The 14,402-nt window shown below is 41.5% G+C and overlaps 1 protein-coding gene across 1 annotated transcript; it reads right to left on the reverse strand.

Moving 5' to 3' along the window:
• Positions 1-3,902: 3,902 nt before the first annotated feature.
• LOC138690018 (homeobox protein NOBOX-like) lies at positions 3,903-9,268 on the reverse strand. Its single transcript, XM_069807032.1, has 5 exons — positions 8,371-9,268; positions 7,833-8,103; positions 6,903-7,249; positions 4,742-5,086; positions 3,903-4,151 (listed from the first exon to the last, which is right to left on the reverse strand). The coding sequence occupies exons 2-5, from the start codon at positions 8,084-8,086 to the stop codon at positions 4,126-4,128; spliced, it is 972 nt and encodes a 323-aa protein (XP_069663133.1). The 5' UTR covers positions 8,087-8,103; positions 8,371-9,268; the 3' UTR covers positions 3,903-4,125.
• Between the last annotated feature and the right edge of the window lie 5,134 nt (positions 9,269-14,402).

Here is a 14,402-nt window from a genome sequence, read left to right on the forward strand (position 1 = left end):
GATACTTTCTAATGTATCCCGCTTTACAGAAACTAAGCAAGAAAACTAAGAAACTAAGTAAGAAAAGATTTCTCTTTTTGACCAAAACAGAAGAGTTAGTTCATGAGGTTTTATGTGCTCTCACCATATAAAACAGGACTTGTTTGTAGAAAATAATGTCTACTTGCTGGCTAAGGCACATAGGAAAAGGTTAATAAACCAGTTACCTGTTTATATGTAAGCTATTTGGAAGTAGCAAAAGATTAATAATTATGTTAAAATATGTGATATAGCAGATAGGTATGTGTATGTGAGTGTGTGTGTACTGTTCAGCTGAACAGCTGCACTTTGGGTAACTGGACAAAACCTTACAGTCACTTTCCTGCTGTGGAAACACGCTTGCGACAGTATCCTCGCTCTCATTTCCACTCTTGCAACAACAGTACTGGATTAGTCCGATACAAATAGGCGCATCCACGATTTGGCTTTCCACCTCGTAAAACCTCTTCATTAATTAGGAAAAACCCACAGTAATACTTGATAACGCACACAGCTATATCCGTTTGCACCAAGTCTGACTCGCTTCGAAATTCTGACTACTTGGCTTGGCACTTCCAGTTAAAATTACAATACAGAGGCAAAACAATTCTTCACTTCGAAAGAGGAGATGCTGCAGTCAGGAAGCCACAGCATTTTGAATTTTGATCCTGCCACCCTAGCAAAGTGAGCCTTCTCGAGACTTAACATGCCAAGGAAGTACCTAATAAAAGCACACAGGGGCCTAAACCCAAGGTGTCTGTGCAACATGTACCCGGTTCCACTAAAAGTAAGTTGCAGCAGGGAGAACGGCACAGGGAGACTAAGGAGGGACACAGTTCCAAGATATTAGTGCAGTGTATATTACAGGTGTAATGGAGAGGCTCGCACAACTAACTATGCAAGCCTCGTCACTTTGGTGGGTGACCTGGCACGTGGTCGAGGGCTGTCGCTGCTTCTGCCACTGGCAGCGGCGGGCAAAAACCCATCTGTGTACCTGTGGAGTAGACTCACCTTGGTTTAGCTCCAGCGAAGTCCATGGAAGCACAGAAGGGATGAATCTGGCCATCTGTGTACTCTCAGGTACGCACCCTTTCCTCCAGCTCTTAACAGCGATATGAAAGAAATCTCAATTCAAAACTTCGAGCGCAACTGAACCTGCAAGTTTAAGGTACAAGCATGGAAATGAATCAAACCTTTCCTCTAAAACCATTCCCGGAGAAGCCTACATTTTATGCAAAAGCTTGAACACAAAAGATTTTCCATTTCAAAAATTTGACTGTGCTCATTCAATCCCCAAACGTTTTGAGATTGTATCACATAGCGCTTAGTGATCCTGAATGTCCAAATGACCTTTTTATAGGAAATGTTATGGGCAGAATACGCAAACTGGCTGCACGACTCTGCCACCAGACAACATCCAAAAGGCGCATTTCTGAAAATAAAAGTTTCCCCCAAAACACCCAAAATTATTTTTTTCTTTACTGTAAGAGAAGGAGCAGGTAGGAGCAGACAAGCTGGCATTCTGTTGTTGTTTTTGTCCTCTTCATCTCCTGGAAGGGTTGGGTTTGGATCCAGGCAAGTTTCATAGCCAGCCCTAGCTATGAAGAATTCTGCCGTCGTCACCACTAACAGTTTTCAGAGCGCACTTGTAATTGCAATGAAAACTCCTATTCACACCTCTTGGAAATATTGGTTTAGGCTGTTCAGCCGTGGATGAGTGAACCAAGTGTGAACTAATGCACATTCCCCACCAATTCTCAGCTTGTTACAGGCAAGAATAAACTTTTGCTCTAGGAAATGGGAATTCCAGAATCTCTACACAAATCTGTAGATCCGTGATATAAATCTGTCCCTGACTATACTGCTTAGTCATCAGCAGTCTTCAGCCACTGCCAGACATAAAACAGTGTTTTACAAGACACAGGAGAAAGAAAAAGGAGAGGAGCAGCAGCATTCAACTTCTGCCAGACACTATGAACAAACTATGGAGAAATTCAAACCAAAGACCCGGCAACGCTTAATTTCACGAGGTACAAGAGGGGCGCCCAGATCACTGGAAATATAAAAATTATTCAAGCCTTGCCTGTGTTCAAAAGACTCAGGGTTAAACACAGAAAGTATCAAAGGAAACGCACCTCCAGCTTCCTACAACACAGTGGTCTTTCCTCACAAGGACACAGCAAGAGCCTGGCATCCATTTTAGCCACTCATATTCTGTATCCCACACATCCACATGGTTAAAGCTCATTTGGGAACCATGGTTCCTAGGGACTGCAGCCACTTGTTTATGTACCAGAGTAAACAATCTCTTTACTTGAGTCCTCTGCTACTGCCGCAGATGACTGATTTCAGAGACATACTTTATCTGTTTCCCAGGCTGACAGTCCCAGGTAAAGCAGAAGCTGAGACTATCAAACCAAGATCACTTGCTCTACTGAGCTACTCCTCTACTAACACTGCAGCATGATATTCCCACTGTAAGATTTGAGGAATGCAAGAGAAAAGCCACAGTTATGAAACATCCTATCAGATTAAACTGCAATGTATCTGAACAGGATGCAGATGTAAATGCAAGGCATACCTGATACCAAAAAGCCGGTCGAAGAAACTGTCTAAGACTTGTTTTGGAGTTTTAGAAAGCAGGCATTCTTTATTCCAGCGCTGGATGCGCGGGGGATAGTTCCACCTAGCGTGCATGCCACAGCTTTAGCACTAACAGGTTATATAGAATAACTAATTGCATATTAATCAGATTAGTATACATATACATAAAAATAATTGCAACTGATTATCTTAGTACTGCCTACATCCGATCATGCGCAATGAAGGATCCATTTGAGTCGAAGGGCTGCTTTTGCGACCACCGACCCATTTGAAGTTCTTGCTGGCTGTCCTTGAAGTCTTTATTCTTGTCCTTGTTCTTTGATCTTGAAGCTTAACCCAGCTTCAATCACATGTGATCAGTTTCAACATTGTTCTCATCTAGCGTACAGGAACATCCAGTCATAAGAGCAAAGAACTGCAAAACTTACGAGTAACTACCTCTACTAGTTAATTGCTTGGCTATACTTTTGTCTGTTGTTTCAATCATAGTGTTAGTATAAGATTTCTAATAGTTATTTACCAAATCTCACTTTTACAGTCACCTAGCAGCAAACCAGTTTCCACAGCTGCAACAAAATATTAAAACCATCAAAATATTTACACATACCATACAGAATGTATGGAAATATGCTATCACACCCATGTAAACTGTCTACAGTTCCTGTTAACCGAAAAAGACAGCAGAGAGCTTAATCCCTTTTGAAATAACTGAGCCACCTCAGCAATAAACTGCTGGGTCGGTCCCAGAGATGATGACAAAATAACTCAAGAAAGTGGTACCCACCAAATACTTAAGCCATCAAGTAATTCGTAAAAAATTTTTAACACGATCCTCAGACTTTCAAACCCAGCTACAATTCAAATGGGATGCTAAACCAATTAATAACTGACAGGGATCTGGTTACACTGCCAGCATTTATAGCTACAGTTTTGCTGCCATTCATTGTTGTGGTTTTTTACTGAAAATAATTTTTTTAAAGTAATTCAAGGCTAGCAAACACCAAGCCCATGGTGGACTTCCAATGACACTTCTTTGACTGTCCGGAGTCCCTAAAATTAGGTGTAGTTGCTGAGTTCCTCCCCCTGTTCTGCATACATCTTACTCTTCTGGGCTCTCTTCCCACATATTCCAGGATACCAGCCATACCTTCTGACTCTTGCATGATCTGGAATTTCCACCTACCCCTGGGACTCTGGTGCCTGTATCAGCTCTTTCCTGTTTGTGTGCTCCTCACGATTAGAATTCATTAAGAATAATAAAGCCAGGAGATTGCAAAAAACACAGACCAGAAGCTTTTATTGATTGAAATTTCCCTGCTGCTTTCCTCAGCAGGAAAATAATCATGGCAACAAGAAAAAAAAAATACAACTCCCCAAAAAAGAAAAAAAAAAGTGCTTCTGTTGCAAATAGTATTCTCATCTCTCTTTTTGTCTCTTCTTATTTTGCAGAGTATAAAATGGCAATGCTTCCTCCTCCTTTGGTTTTTTCCTCAGAGTGCAGCATCAGTCATTAGTCGTTTCTTTAATATCTGAAGAAAAAAGCCAAACAGATTCATAAGAAAATGTGATCTCACATGACACAGAATACCTTGAATTTTTTCAAATGTTTTATATTTCAAAATTAGACACCTCCACCCCCCACCCCCCCAACAATATTTAAGGCATATGACACCTTTCAACAAATCTAGAGTAAGGTACTTTTGTTTCTAAAATAAAGTCCGAAAATGGAAATCCAAACAGAAAGCTCTCCCTTCCCCTTCCCTTTCCTCTCTTCTTGCTCAGGGAGTTCTACCTTGAAAAGAGGTGTCTATGCCTCTGGAAATCTTAGAAATAATCAGTCCTGTGTAGCCATTCAGCTTGCAACAAGATGATGTCTGACAGAGGGCAGAACTTTGCCATCTATTTTACTGACCTGTAAGTCCCCACTTCTAAACATAGATGAATCTAAGAACTCTATATAGGATAACTGGACCTGTCTTGAACAGCAACCCAGAAAAAAAAAGTTCCATTCCCATTCATGCCACAGTTTTGATCCTGCATTCAGAGGAGCAACTGCTGTCTTGGAACTCTTTCCTTACCCCTCCTTTCCTCCCCCAAAATCAGCTGGCTGTTCAGTTACCAACAATAATCTCTCCTTCCTTGCTGCTACTCTCTATTTCCTCTCTTTCAGCAAGCGATGTCAACTCTGGCTCTGTTTGGTGGTTCTGGTATGAACTCTGGTCTGGTGGTGTCACTTCCTTTTGTTTTCCAGTGTGTGGCATGGATCCCAATGTTTTTCCATTGGGCCCTTGACGAAAACATGGAGAGGAGGGCAGGCAAGGTGGCTGAGTGTAGGAAACCTGCTCTGTGAAGTACTGTCCTCCTGCTGTGCTAGAAAATGGCATTCGTGAGCACAACTGATTCGAGAATGGAGCTCCCTCCATATAGAAATCATTCCAGGGGACAGCTTGATAGGCAGTAATGCCTGCTGAGGAAAAAGCAACAAAGAAAGGACAGAATAATGAAAATAAGGAAAGGAGGGTTAAAACCATGTATATGTAAAAATGTATATGTTGTGCTTAGGAGAGCATGCTCAGTGCAAGTACAGTATTACAGTTATGCCGTAATGGTTACTACAATAGCGCAGACATCATGCACGTATGATGGTTAACTCTGGTGTTTACACTGCAGCGTATTTATCCAAAATATAGTTATTAGGAGGAAAACACAATGTCACTTCAGCACAGATCCTGAGTGTGTATGTAAATGGTATTAGAGACACACACCCTCATTTTTCTTCCACTCCTATTTTTCAAGTTAGCTCTGCAAAGCTTAAGCTTAATCTTCACTTTCATTTATAAAAGTGGCAATCCAGGAAGCAGGAATGTTTTTTAATTAGTATATAATTCAACTAAACTGCTCACTTGCTTACACGCTGAAGTAAGAATTATGGGTGTGTCTACACTAACAGATTGGTTCCCTCCCCATTGCACTTCTGGAACTCCAGGTCCTGGTCATCCACACTGCGTAACAATCATAGGATCCCTTCCTTGAACACAAGAGCCATGCACTGCTGATTGTGCTCCAGACAGAAGTATGGAATAAGAGAACATCAACTCTGCCTCTGTTCCTTCAAAAATCCTCCAACTTTATCAAGGCTTGCACCTTTACACATCCCTTTATGCTTGCATGACAAGCCCCAAGGCATGCAACACACTTCCAGCATCATGCTATAAAAACATTCATTTGGTGCACTGAGAGACAGCTCTCTCATTACTTCTGGCACTTCAAACTAAAAAAACACAGAAAATAATAATTATGCCTTGCAACCAGAGAGGAGAACCAGGCCAAGTGTGCTAGATAGCACAGGTGCTGCCAACCTGTTCTGGAGAACATTAGCCATGAACAGTGTGAACATGAGCCAGCTTGCACCCATCAGTCTGTGAGTCAGACTTCTCTCCCTGACAAGGTCCACAAGAACGGTACAAAAACAGGAACAGGATCTGTGGTCTGAAAACTCTTTATTCTCTTATGTGAGAAGAGGACAGATGTATTTTTTGGACTGGGAGCTTGATTTAACGGACCTGATGGTCTAAACAAACTGCAATAGTTTATCTTTCGGTTGTACTTGGGCTTAACTTAAAATACAAATCCCTGACACAAAACAAGGAGACCAACAATGCCATTTTTACCTAGTTACTTTTTAGAAAGATTAAAGCACTTCAGCATAATTAAGTGGTGTTGCAAATTCATGTCAGAGGAAGAAAAAGAAAGCAGCTATATCCATACTCTGTTGGCCCCTGTCTCTGACCCTCTTCTTTTGCACTACCCTAAGATACGTAACATTCTTTCAAAAGGGTTTCTCCAGAAGAAGCCTGTTTTTCTTTCTGCTTCTGTTTGCTGTGGCACCTTTTTCACTTCGCACCCTTGACCCCACCCACATACGCTGAAGGCATGTTTGTTTGCACAACAGTACACTCCTGAAAAGTTAGCTCTCCATTCCAGACGAAACCATTGTACTACCTGACATATTCACATGGTAACGCTCTCTCTGACATGCAGCCTATGTAGTAACTTTTGATTCAAATTAATGGGTCACTCAGCACTTTTAAAAAAGCATACAAGGAAATTAAAATTAAAAAAGATGGGCAGCATATATATATATATATTTTTATGTATGTATATGAACATTCCTTCTTTCTGTCACAGTGATCAGTAAAACCACTGATCATCCTGAATGTTTCAGGGTACTGTTTAGTTACTGCAGAGGAGCGGGATGCCAGAAGATTTCAGAAATCTACCTGAGTTTCCACTTGGCTGCTGTAACAAAAGCTGTTCCACCATGTGGTTTTGTACGTAGCCTTGCGTGGCTCCTGCTGCCCCATAGGTTATGGCTCCACTATTACCAGGTAAGGCGAGGAAAGCTGTATGGGACTCAGTGGCTGTTGTAGGAGTGAGGTGGACGCTGGAGAGCACGTTGCTGGCCAGCTGACTTGGCAGTTGGTGGAACTGGGAGAGCTGGTGCTGCTGGGGATATTGAGGCAGCTGGTAAGTTCCACCCTGGCTGCTGTACTGACAGTATGTGGTCTCTAGGTTGCCTGCTGACTCCAGCTGCTCAGGGTAATTGCAGGAAACTGGTGAACTCAAGCTGCAGAGAGCAAGGAGAGAGGCAATGGAGAGACTGAAGTAGGGTCAACAGCTACAGCAACCTGTACAACAGTTATATCTTCCTCTTGACAGCTGCTCCAAGCTTGATCTGACTCCAGCCCTTCCTCCCAAATGCCAGGCACAGGGCAAGGGCAACAGAAACCACTTGAGCCAAGTGCTTTCACTGCAGGATTCTTTAACAATGCGCGTGAGTGGGGATTACCCTTCCTTCAGTTCTTCCCACTCTCCAAAGCACGCCCCAATGCCTAAAACATCCTCTCTCAAGGACTGCTTGTCACTGTGCTTCTGAACTCCACTTTCGCTTAACAGGCATGCAATTCTGAAAGCACTCTGATTAAAGGTATCACTTTTCTGATAGCAGGTGCCCTGTCCTACTACACACATTGTAGTTTTTTCATACTCCATTTAAAGGACATTCTCACTCCCATGTCTAACTTTTCACCTATGCTCCCACCTATTTCCTGGTCCCATGTCCCACCTTCACCCGCCCAAGGCTTCTCCCAGGGTTCAATTTTTTCATCTCCCTTTTCATCTCCCTCAAAGCCAATCTCATCTGTTCCTACCCTTGATTCTGGATGCTGTAAGTGAAGGCCTCCCTGGAGCCATTTTCCTGACTGGACGAGCTGCATTCACTGCTGGGAGTATCCACCATCAAGGGAACAATATGACTGGGGGGGTTGACGGACAGACTGAGAGGTAGGCTGGCCCTGCGGATGGGTGGAGGGCTCGGAAGACTAGGGAAGCACTCCATTCTGCTAGAACTGAAGTTGAGCTGCGGTAACGCCTTTGGCTGAACTACTTCACAAGATGCCACCATTTCTGCCACTGAAGAGACTGTGAATAAAAAGAGAGACTGTCATAATATGCTGTCATACCATGCTGCCATACCAAAAATTAAAAGGAACAAGCAGAGGGAATGACAAGAATGACAGAACAGGAAAGCAAGATGCCAGTGAAAGAGTGGAGATTAACCGATGGGAATAAAAGTAAACAAATACCAGCATTGCTGCTGGGAAGCAAAAGGGAGCAGTGGGAAGTAAAAGGGAATAGTAGCAAGCTCTCTGGAACAGAGGATGATGTTTATTGGTTAAATAAGATTACCTTCATGATTTCAGTCTCTGCATACTGGATTTATTCAGCTCTCAAGAAGGCAGCCAAATGAAGCAAAGTACTTCCTGGAAAAAAGCCAGGAACAATCCCCCGGCCATCTTCCATCTCTACTGTCCTTCGGGAAGAGTGTACTGGACAGATTACCCTTTTGAAAAATTTAACTGTGCTTTGAAAGAAACAAAAGCATGCCTTTAGAGATCCGCTGTCTAGGCCATTTTTTAACCAAATTTTCACTTCTGGTTTGGCCTCTGATGAGTCATGCCAAAAAAAAAAAAAAATTAAAAAAGCAGAGGTGTCAGCTGAAGGGCCTTGGGAAAAAGAAGCTGGGAGATGGAAAAGGAAACCAACACCATTTGGTTGCTAGAATCTTGTTTGGTGACCTGTCTCCTCAGTCACTGCTGGAAAAGGAGAGAGGAACAGTTTCCTACAAAACAGCCTCTGTGGAAAGAGGACAATATAGGAAATGAAAAGGTCAGAATCACGTATGCTGGTGATCCAGAGTAACAAGTATACACAGAAGTTCAAGAAGCTTGCACATGGTGCAAGAGAACAAGATTCTCTTTTATTACGCCAAATAGTAAATGATTTCTCTCCAGAAGCGTAACCATCAGGTCTACATGACACAATTTCAAATGATTTTTCACATCTAGCTAGGCTTGAACCAGCACAAGGATGAGGCAGATATGAGAAAATAACACTGACTCTTCAGGTTACATTGGTCTACTCCCACATGTTGTAAAGCATTCATGGAAAGCTGGTAGCGTGGACAGTTTACAGCTGTATTTCACGCTCGCAGGCTTACAGAGTAACATCAAATGCACTCCACCAGGGTGTGAATCAAAGACCTTCAGCGTAAAACCTAAACATAAAGCTGTCACAGCAAGCATGAGCAACCTTTAGATAATTTTGAAATGCATGCCCAGAGAGCTGATAAGGAGATGCCACTTCAACACCTTGCAGCACCATTTCTCAGACTCCCCAGTGTGCTGTGCAATTGTGTCTGTCCTACTGCATCTTCCCACATCCAATCTTTTTCAACTCTCTGCAACTATGGAGAGAGGGAGTCATGACGTTTCAAAGACAACTTGAATAGCCCTGATTTGGGGCTCATTTAGAAAAATAGAGCAAGATCTAGGATGGCATCTCTAAAGCATTCACATGCCCAGGCAATTCTCAGCGGTTTATTTTTTCTGTTTGAACACACTATTTCTCTATGTCAGGCAGCATCTATGATGTACCTGTCACACTCCTGTTTTCTGACACAGCACAGATCCAGTCCCACACAACAAAGCACTAGTCAAGACAATGTTTCGTTTCCTCACAAGTCAAAATGGATTTTTTTAAAACCTTCATTTGCACTGGTTCTCCCAACCATTCTGTCCCAGAATGTAGCAGTTCACACAAACATTATGAAACAGCAGCCATGTGGGGCACAACTTACCTGAAAAACAGTCTATATCCAGATAAAGCTTCAGTTCAATAATGACAGTAGGATTAGTTATTCTGCAGATGGCCTTAGCCTTGCTCAGGACGAATACAAGCAGTGTTAACAACATAGCCCAGAAAATCACTTCTAAACCCACTTTCACACCTACTAAGAATTAAGTTCTGTTTTTTTGAAATATTTGCAACACTTAGTGCAGATCATCTTTGTGGATCATGGCAACATGACCCATAGGCAATGAGATCTTGAAGACAGCACACTCTGCGTCCAAAGAGCTGGTTCAGCCTTTTCTAAAGTTTCCTCTACATCTCTGTCCTTCCAAAGAAAGACACTGAATTTCTGTCTTCTGAATAAAGTCACAAATGCAGTAAGATTAAACAATTCCCAGAGGAGTAATATCTGCTAAATCTAACGTTATATTTACAGAAGATTCCAGCATCTTGTTCAATGATGAATTCTGATCACTGGCTGAGGTAATACTTATATTTTACAATTCTGTTGCTCTTCCTAACATCGATGTAGAGAGAACCTCAGAAGGCTTTCCAGTGAACATGGGAATGTAACAGTAGGATTTTTGTTTATCGTTTCCATTATTTCTGGGTTTTCAGTCCATGAGACAACCTCGGGAATTTCTGGAGAGCAATTTAATAATTTACAGCTTCAGATCCCTAAACCAGTCCTGGCACTACACTTGTCTTAACTCAAGAATGGCTATTCTAAGTCTTCAGCTGCACGTGTGTCTTCCCCCTACTGTAGCTGCTTCCTCAACATCCTAGCAGAGTTAAGAGACCCATTCTTTAATGCAAATAGCTTCCAATGAATGGGACAGAGTCTTAAATTAACAAAAATGGATGTGTTATTTCTGTCGGGATGACTGTGATTTCAGTCTTTCACCAGCCTTGAAGGAGACTGATGCCTATTCTAGAGAGGTGTCCACGAACTTACAACAGTGCATGGTTTCAACTGTGAGACTATGTTGTAAGAAGCTCCTTTCACTGTTGGTAACAGACTAAATTATGCGCACAAGATTTGTGACCTGACTGACACCTATCTGCATTGGAGCTCTTCCTCTTGACATCAGCCATACATTACTTTCTTAGTCAAGCACTTGTTATGTTGACTCCAGAAGGCCCTGGCATGAGACACCTGCAACAATTCTGGCAGTTAACTGTGCAGCTGCCTGCAGACTGTTTGGAAGGTGGGAGACCATGATTGTAACTGTTTAACAAGCCCAGTGTTGGGCACACTGCAGCTGATGTTGTTTACAGGCTGAGCAACCAGTCTAACCTCAGATGGTCTACTTGCTAGGGCTGCTTTCTCAAGCATCAGATGGAGAGTTCAGCAAAAGGCTGTATTACTATGAGTCTCTACATCACACACCATCCAATCCAGTTTCTTTTAATGAAACATGCCTGTGTAATTGCAGCATTTACTGGAACATTAGAGGCCATCACAAAGCTTTTCACAAGATACATCCTCTTCTTGAAATTATGAGAAAATACATTTCTCTTGTAAATGACAAAATCAAACTTAGGAGCAATGGCATTCTTCATTTAATGGACTGAAGGTCAGTAAACCAACTTCAGTCTCTAACTGCACTGCTTTGAGAATTGTGTCAGTCTGATCCTCTTCTGGATTTTCAGTAGGCCAGAGCCTGCCTCTTGTTTAAAAGGTATGACTCTTGCTTGCCATGTCAGCTACACATCAGCTTTAAAGTAATTTGTTCAACAGCCAGAATCCTACAAGTAAAATTATCAGAGCTTGTCATTTATTTACTGTTCTTTGACAGATCATATCCAACTTCATCCAATTGCTCCCAAGACTTCCATTACAATCCCACCTCTGCCACTGAATAATCATCTTGCTATTTGCATAAGAGATACCAGCATAGGCTGGGCTCCTGGCATGTGTCCTCAGCAGGATAGCCACATGAAACAAAGTATTTCCTGCAAAAGCACCAGTGGGGCAGAAAAATCTCCTCCCACAAACCAGGGGCATAGAAAGTAACTTTTCTTTCTAAAGGGTCAACTCTAAAGAAAACATAAGCCAGTGTTTTAAGTCAACAAATCACAGGTATATAAGAAATTTCAGACAAACAAGAAAAACTTCCAATAACTGCAAATGTCAAAAACCCCTCCATTAACTTAAAGCAAGCTACCTGTCTAGCAAAAGTAGTAAAAAAAACAATTCTAAGATCAAAGCAAGCTCAAGATTGAATTTTTGAAGCACAAAAGGCTCTTATGGCAAGTAGTGTAGCTAATATAAAAATCAGAAACCATAACTGCAAGCAAGGCAGAGCACATCTCAAATACAAGTTGCGGGCTTTTTTAATCAGCTTGTTTGGAGAACTGTACAAAACAGTGGGACATTAAAAAAAAAAACCCAAACCCAAACAGTCAGAACTACTGGCTAGAGCAAGGAAAAACAACAGAAAAGGCAGCACTGAACACTCTAATGGTGTTGAGTAACAGATCATACTGTTCTCATGCACTTAAGTCATTTGCTTGTCCTGCTGAAAGTGGTTAAACACAGTGCTACCAAGGAATGCACCTGAATAGCCACTCCTTTAGGCCACAGGTCTCTGAGTACAACTGCACCATTGTGCACAGGTCAGAGATTATTTTGCTGAAACCTGCCATGAGCTGCTTCCGCAAGGGCCACTTTTACTAAGCAATTGGTTTTGCCTTGTAAATGGATGACCTTTTTATTCACTTGTTCCCTCTTTTATTTTGCATCTGTTACTTTGGATTTTATCCAAGTTTTATCTCCTTAATTTTCTGAGATATTCTAATAAAGAAAACAGATGGACCCTGGATGGCCCTGTTTATTGACAAACTTTTTTCTGAGCAAGGAGGCTGAACAAATTCAAAAGTCGCACTGTCTTTCTTTTTCCATTTCATTTTCCGCTTTCATTCTCAAAAAGAAAAGTCTGTTTAGGCAATGCTAGATAACAAAAAAGCAAGCTTCATTCCCCATGGCTGTGTTATCCTGCATCTAGTAAGGCAAAACTGCAACTGAAGCTTTTCATGCAATTGTGCCATGCAGATCTCTCTTCTGTGAGGACTCTACACCTAATAAGTCTTTTCCCTCAGAGGGAGCACTAATTACATCTCTACTCTGCCCAGGCACCAACTCTCCCACGACTTGTGGGAACGTAATTTTTAAGAATTCCCCTTTCCACCAAATTTGATTAGTTAAACAAATTTGGGGGGAGGGCAGGGTGGGTTTCAGAAACAAAAAGAGTGCGTGGCTTATTACACACACCATATTCCTCCCTTCCCTCAGGAAACCAGGTTAAAAACCAGTCACCAAACCTCACAATTTGTGTGCACTAGCAAAGCATGCCTCTTTTCTGAAAAGTGATTTAGAAACGGTACTTTTTTTTTTTTTTTCAAAACAGATCTGTATCTGGAAAGTATTCACCAGCCTTAGATAACACAAATAGATTTCATTACTTCTTGCCCAGCATGATTTGAAGAGAACAAGGGGAAGCTTGTTCCCTCACATAGATCTAGCAGAATGAAGGACATTCTCATCTTCACATGTCCTTAACACTGAAGATACAGGAGCTTCAGACACGCAAAGGAAGCATGTGTTTCATAAAAGCTAGATGCATACACAGTAAGTGCAATAGGTGGCAGTCAGCAGCAAGTTCAAAGGATTCAAGTAGTAAAAACCCAGCTATCTTTATTGCTCATTTTCTCACATACGCAGTCCACTCTCAGGGACATTCACTTGCCCTTTTTCTTCCTTACACATTGCACAAAGAATTCAGATGGGACATTTCTTTCCTATTAGAAAGATTGCTTGTGTTTTCCACATGGAGAATTGCATCCCAGTGTGCAGAATCCCCAGAAAGAAACTGCTTAATACAGACAGATGACAAGATCATATCCCTGAATGAAACTTTATTTCTCTAACAGACTTTACTCTCTTTTGACTAAATAGCATGTCTGCAAATGTACTTCAGGAACCAAGAGAGTTCTGAATACAAGTGTAGAAATATGAGGATGTTTGGTTTGTTTCCTTTAAATGAATTATTTTGCAAAATCTTGATCTTTATCTAATTAAATACAGGACTGCACCACTTCATCACTCTGGGAAGCAGTGAATTATTCAAACACTTTGACCATATTTACTCTGCTGCAGGAGGAAGTGGAAAAAGTGGAACTAACTGGATTACAGTCATATTGGTTAAACAGCTCATAGAATTGACTAAAGTAGTCCTTGCCTTGAGACTATGACAGGCAAACGTAAATGACAGAAGTGCTAAATTACGATATCAAGAAAGTATCTCAGGTAGGTACTTTTAGCATACATATCTATTTATTAGCATTCTAAGCTTATTGATACAATCTTATAGTTGCTTTCTACAGTGCCAAAATACTTTTAAGGCATCAACACTGTTAAAAATACATTAAAGTCTTTGGGTCATTATTAGAAAATGACTTGCACAGAACTGCCCTTAATATTGATAACCCTGTATATTTAGAATACAGTGAGGGGGCAGAAATGATGGCATGAAATTCAAAAGAATGAATTACACCGGAAAGCAGGAAAATACGCACAACAGTACCAC

The sequence above is a fragment of the Haliaeetus albicilla genome, chromosome 19, assembly GCF_947461875.1.
Source record: "Haliaeetus albicilla chromosome 19, bHalAlb1.1, whole genome shotgun sequence".
NCBI classification, from domain to species: Eukaryota; Metazoa; Chordata; class Aves; order Accipitriformes; family Accipitridae; genus Haliaeetus; species Haliaeetus albicilla.

What these genes read in the sequence shown, in the direction of transcription:
- LOC138690018 (XM_069807032.1), bottom strand. Translation starts at nt 8,086, where the DNA reads ATGGTGGCATCTTGTGAAGTAGTTCAGCCAAAGGCGTTACCGCAGCTC. An exon ending in TACAGCATCCAGAATCAAGG is followed by an intron (nt 7,250 to 7,832) that starts GTAGGAACAGAT and finishes TGCTCTCTGCAG; the next exon opens with CTTGAGTTCACCAGTTTCCT. An exon ending in GCAGCCAAGTGGAAACTCAG is followed by an intron (nt 5,087 to 6,902) that starts GTAGATTTCTGA and finishes TTTCCTCAGCAG; the next exon opens with GCATTACTGCCTATCAAGCT.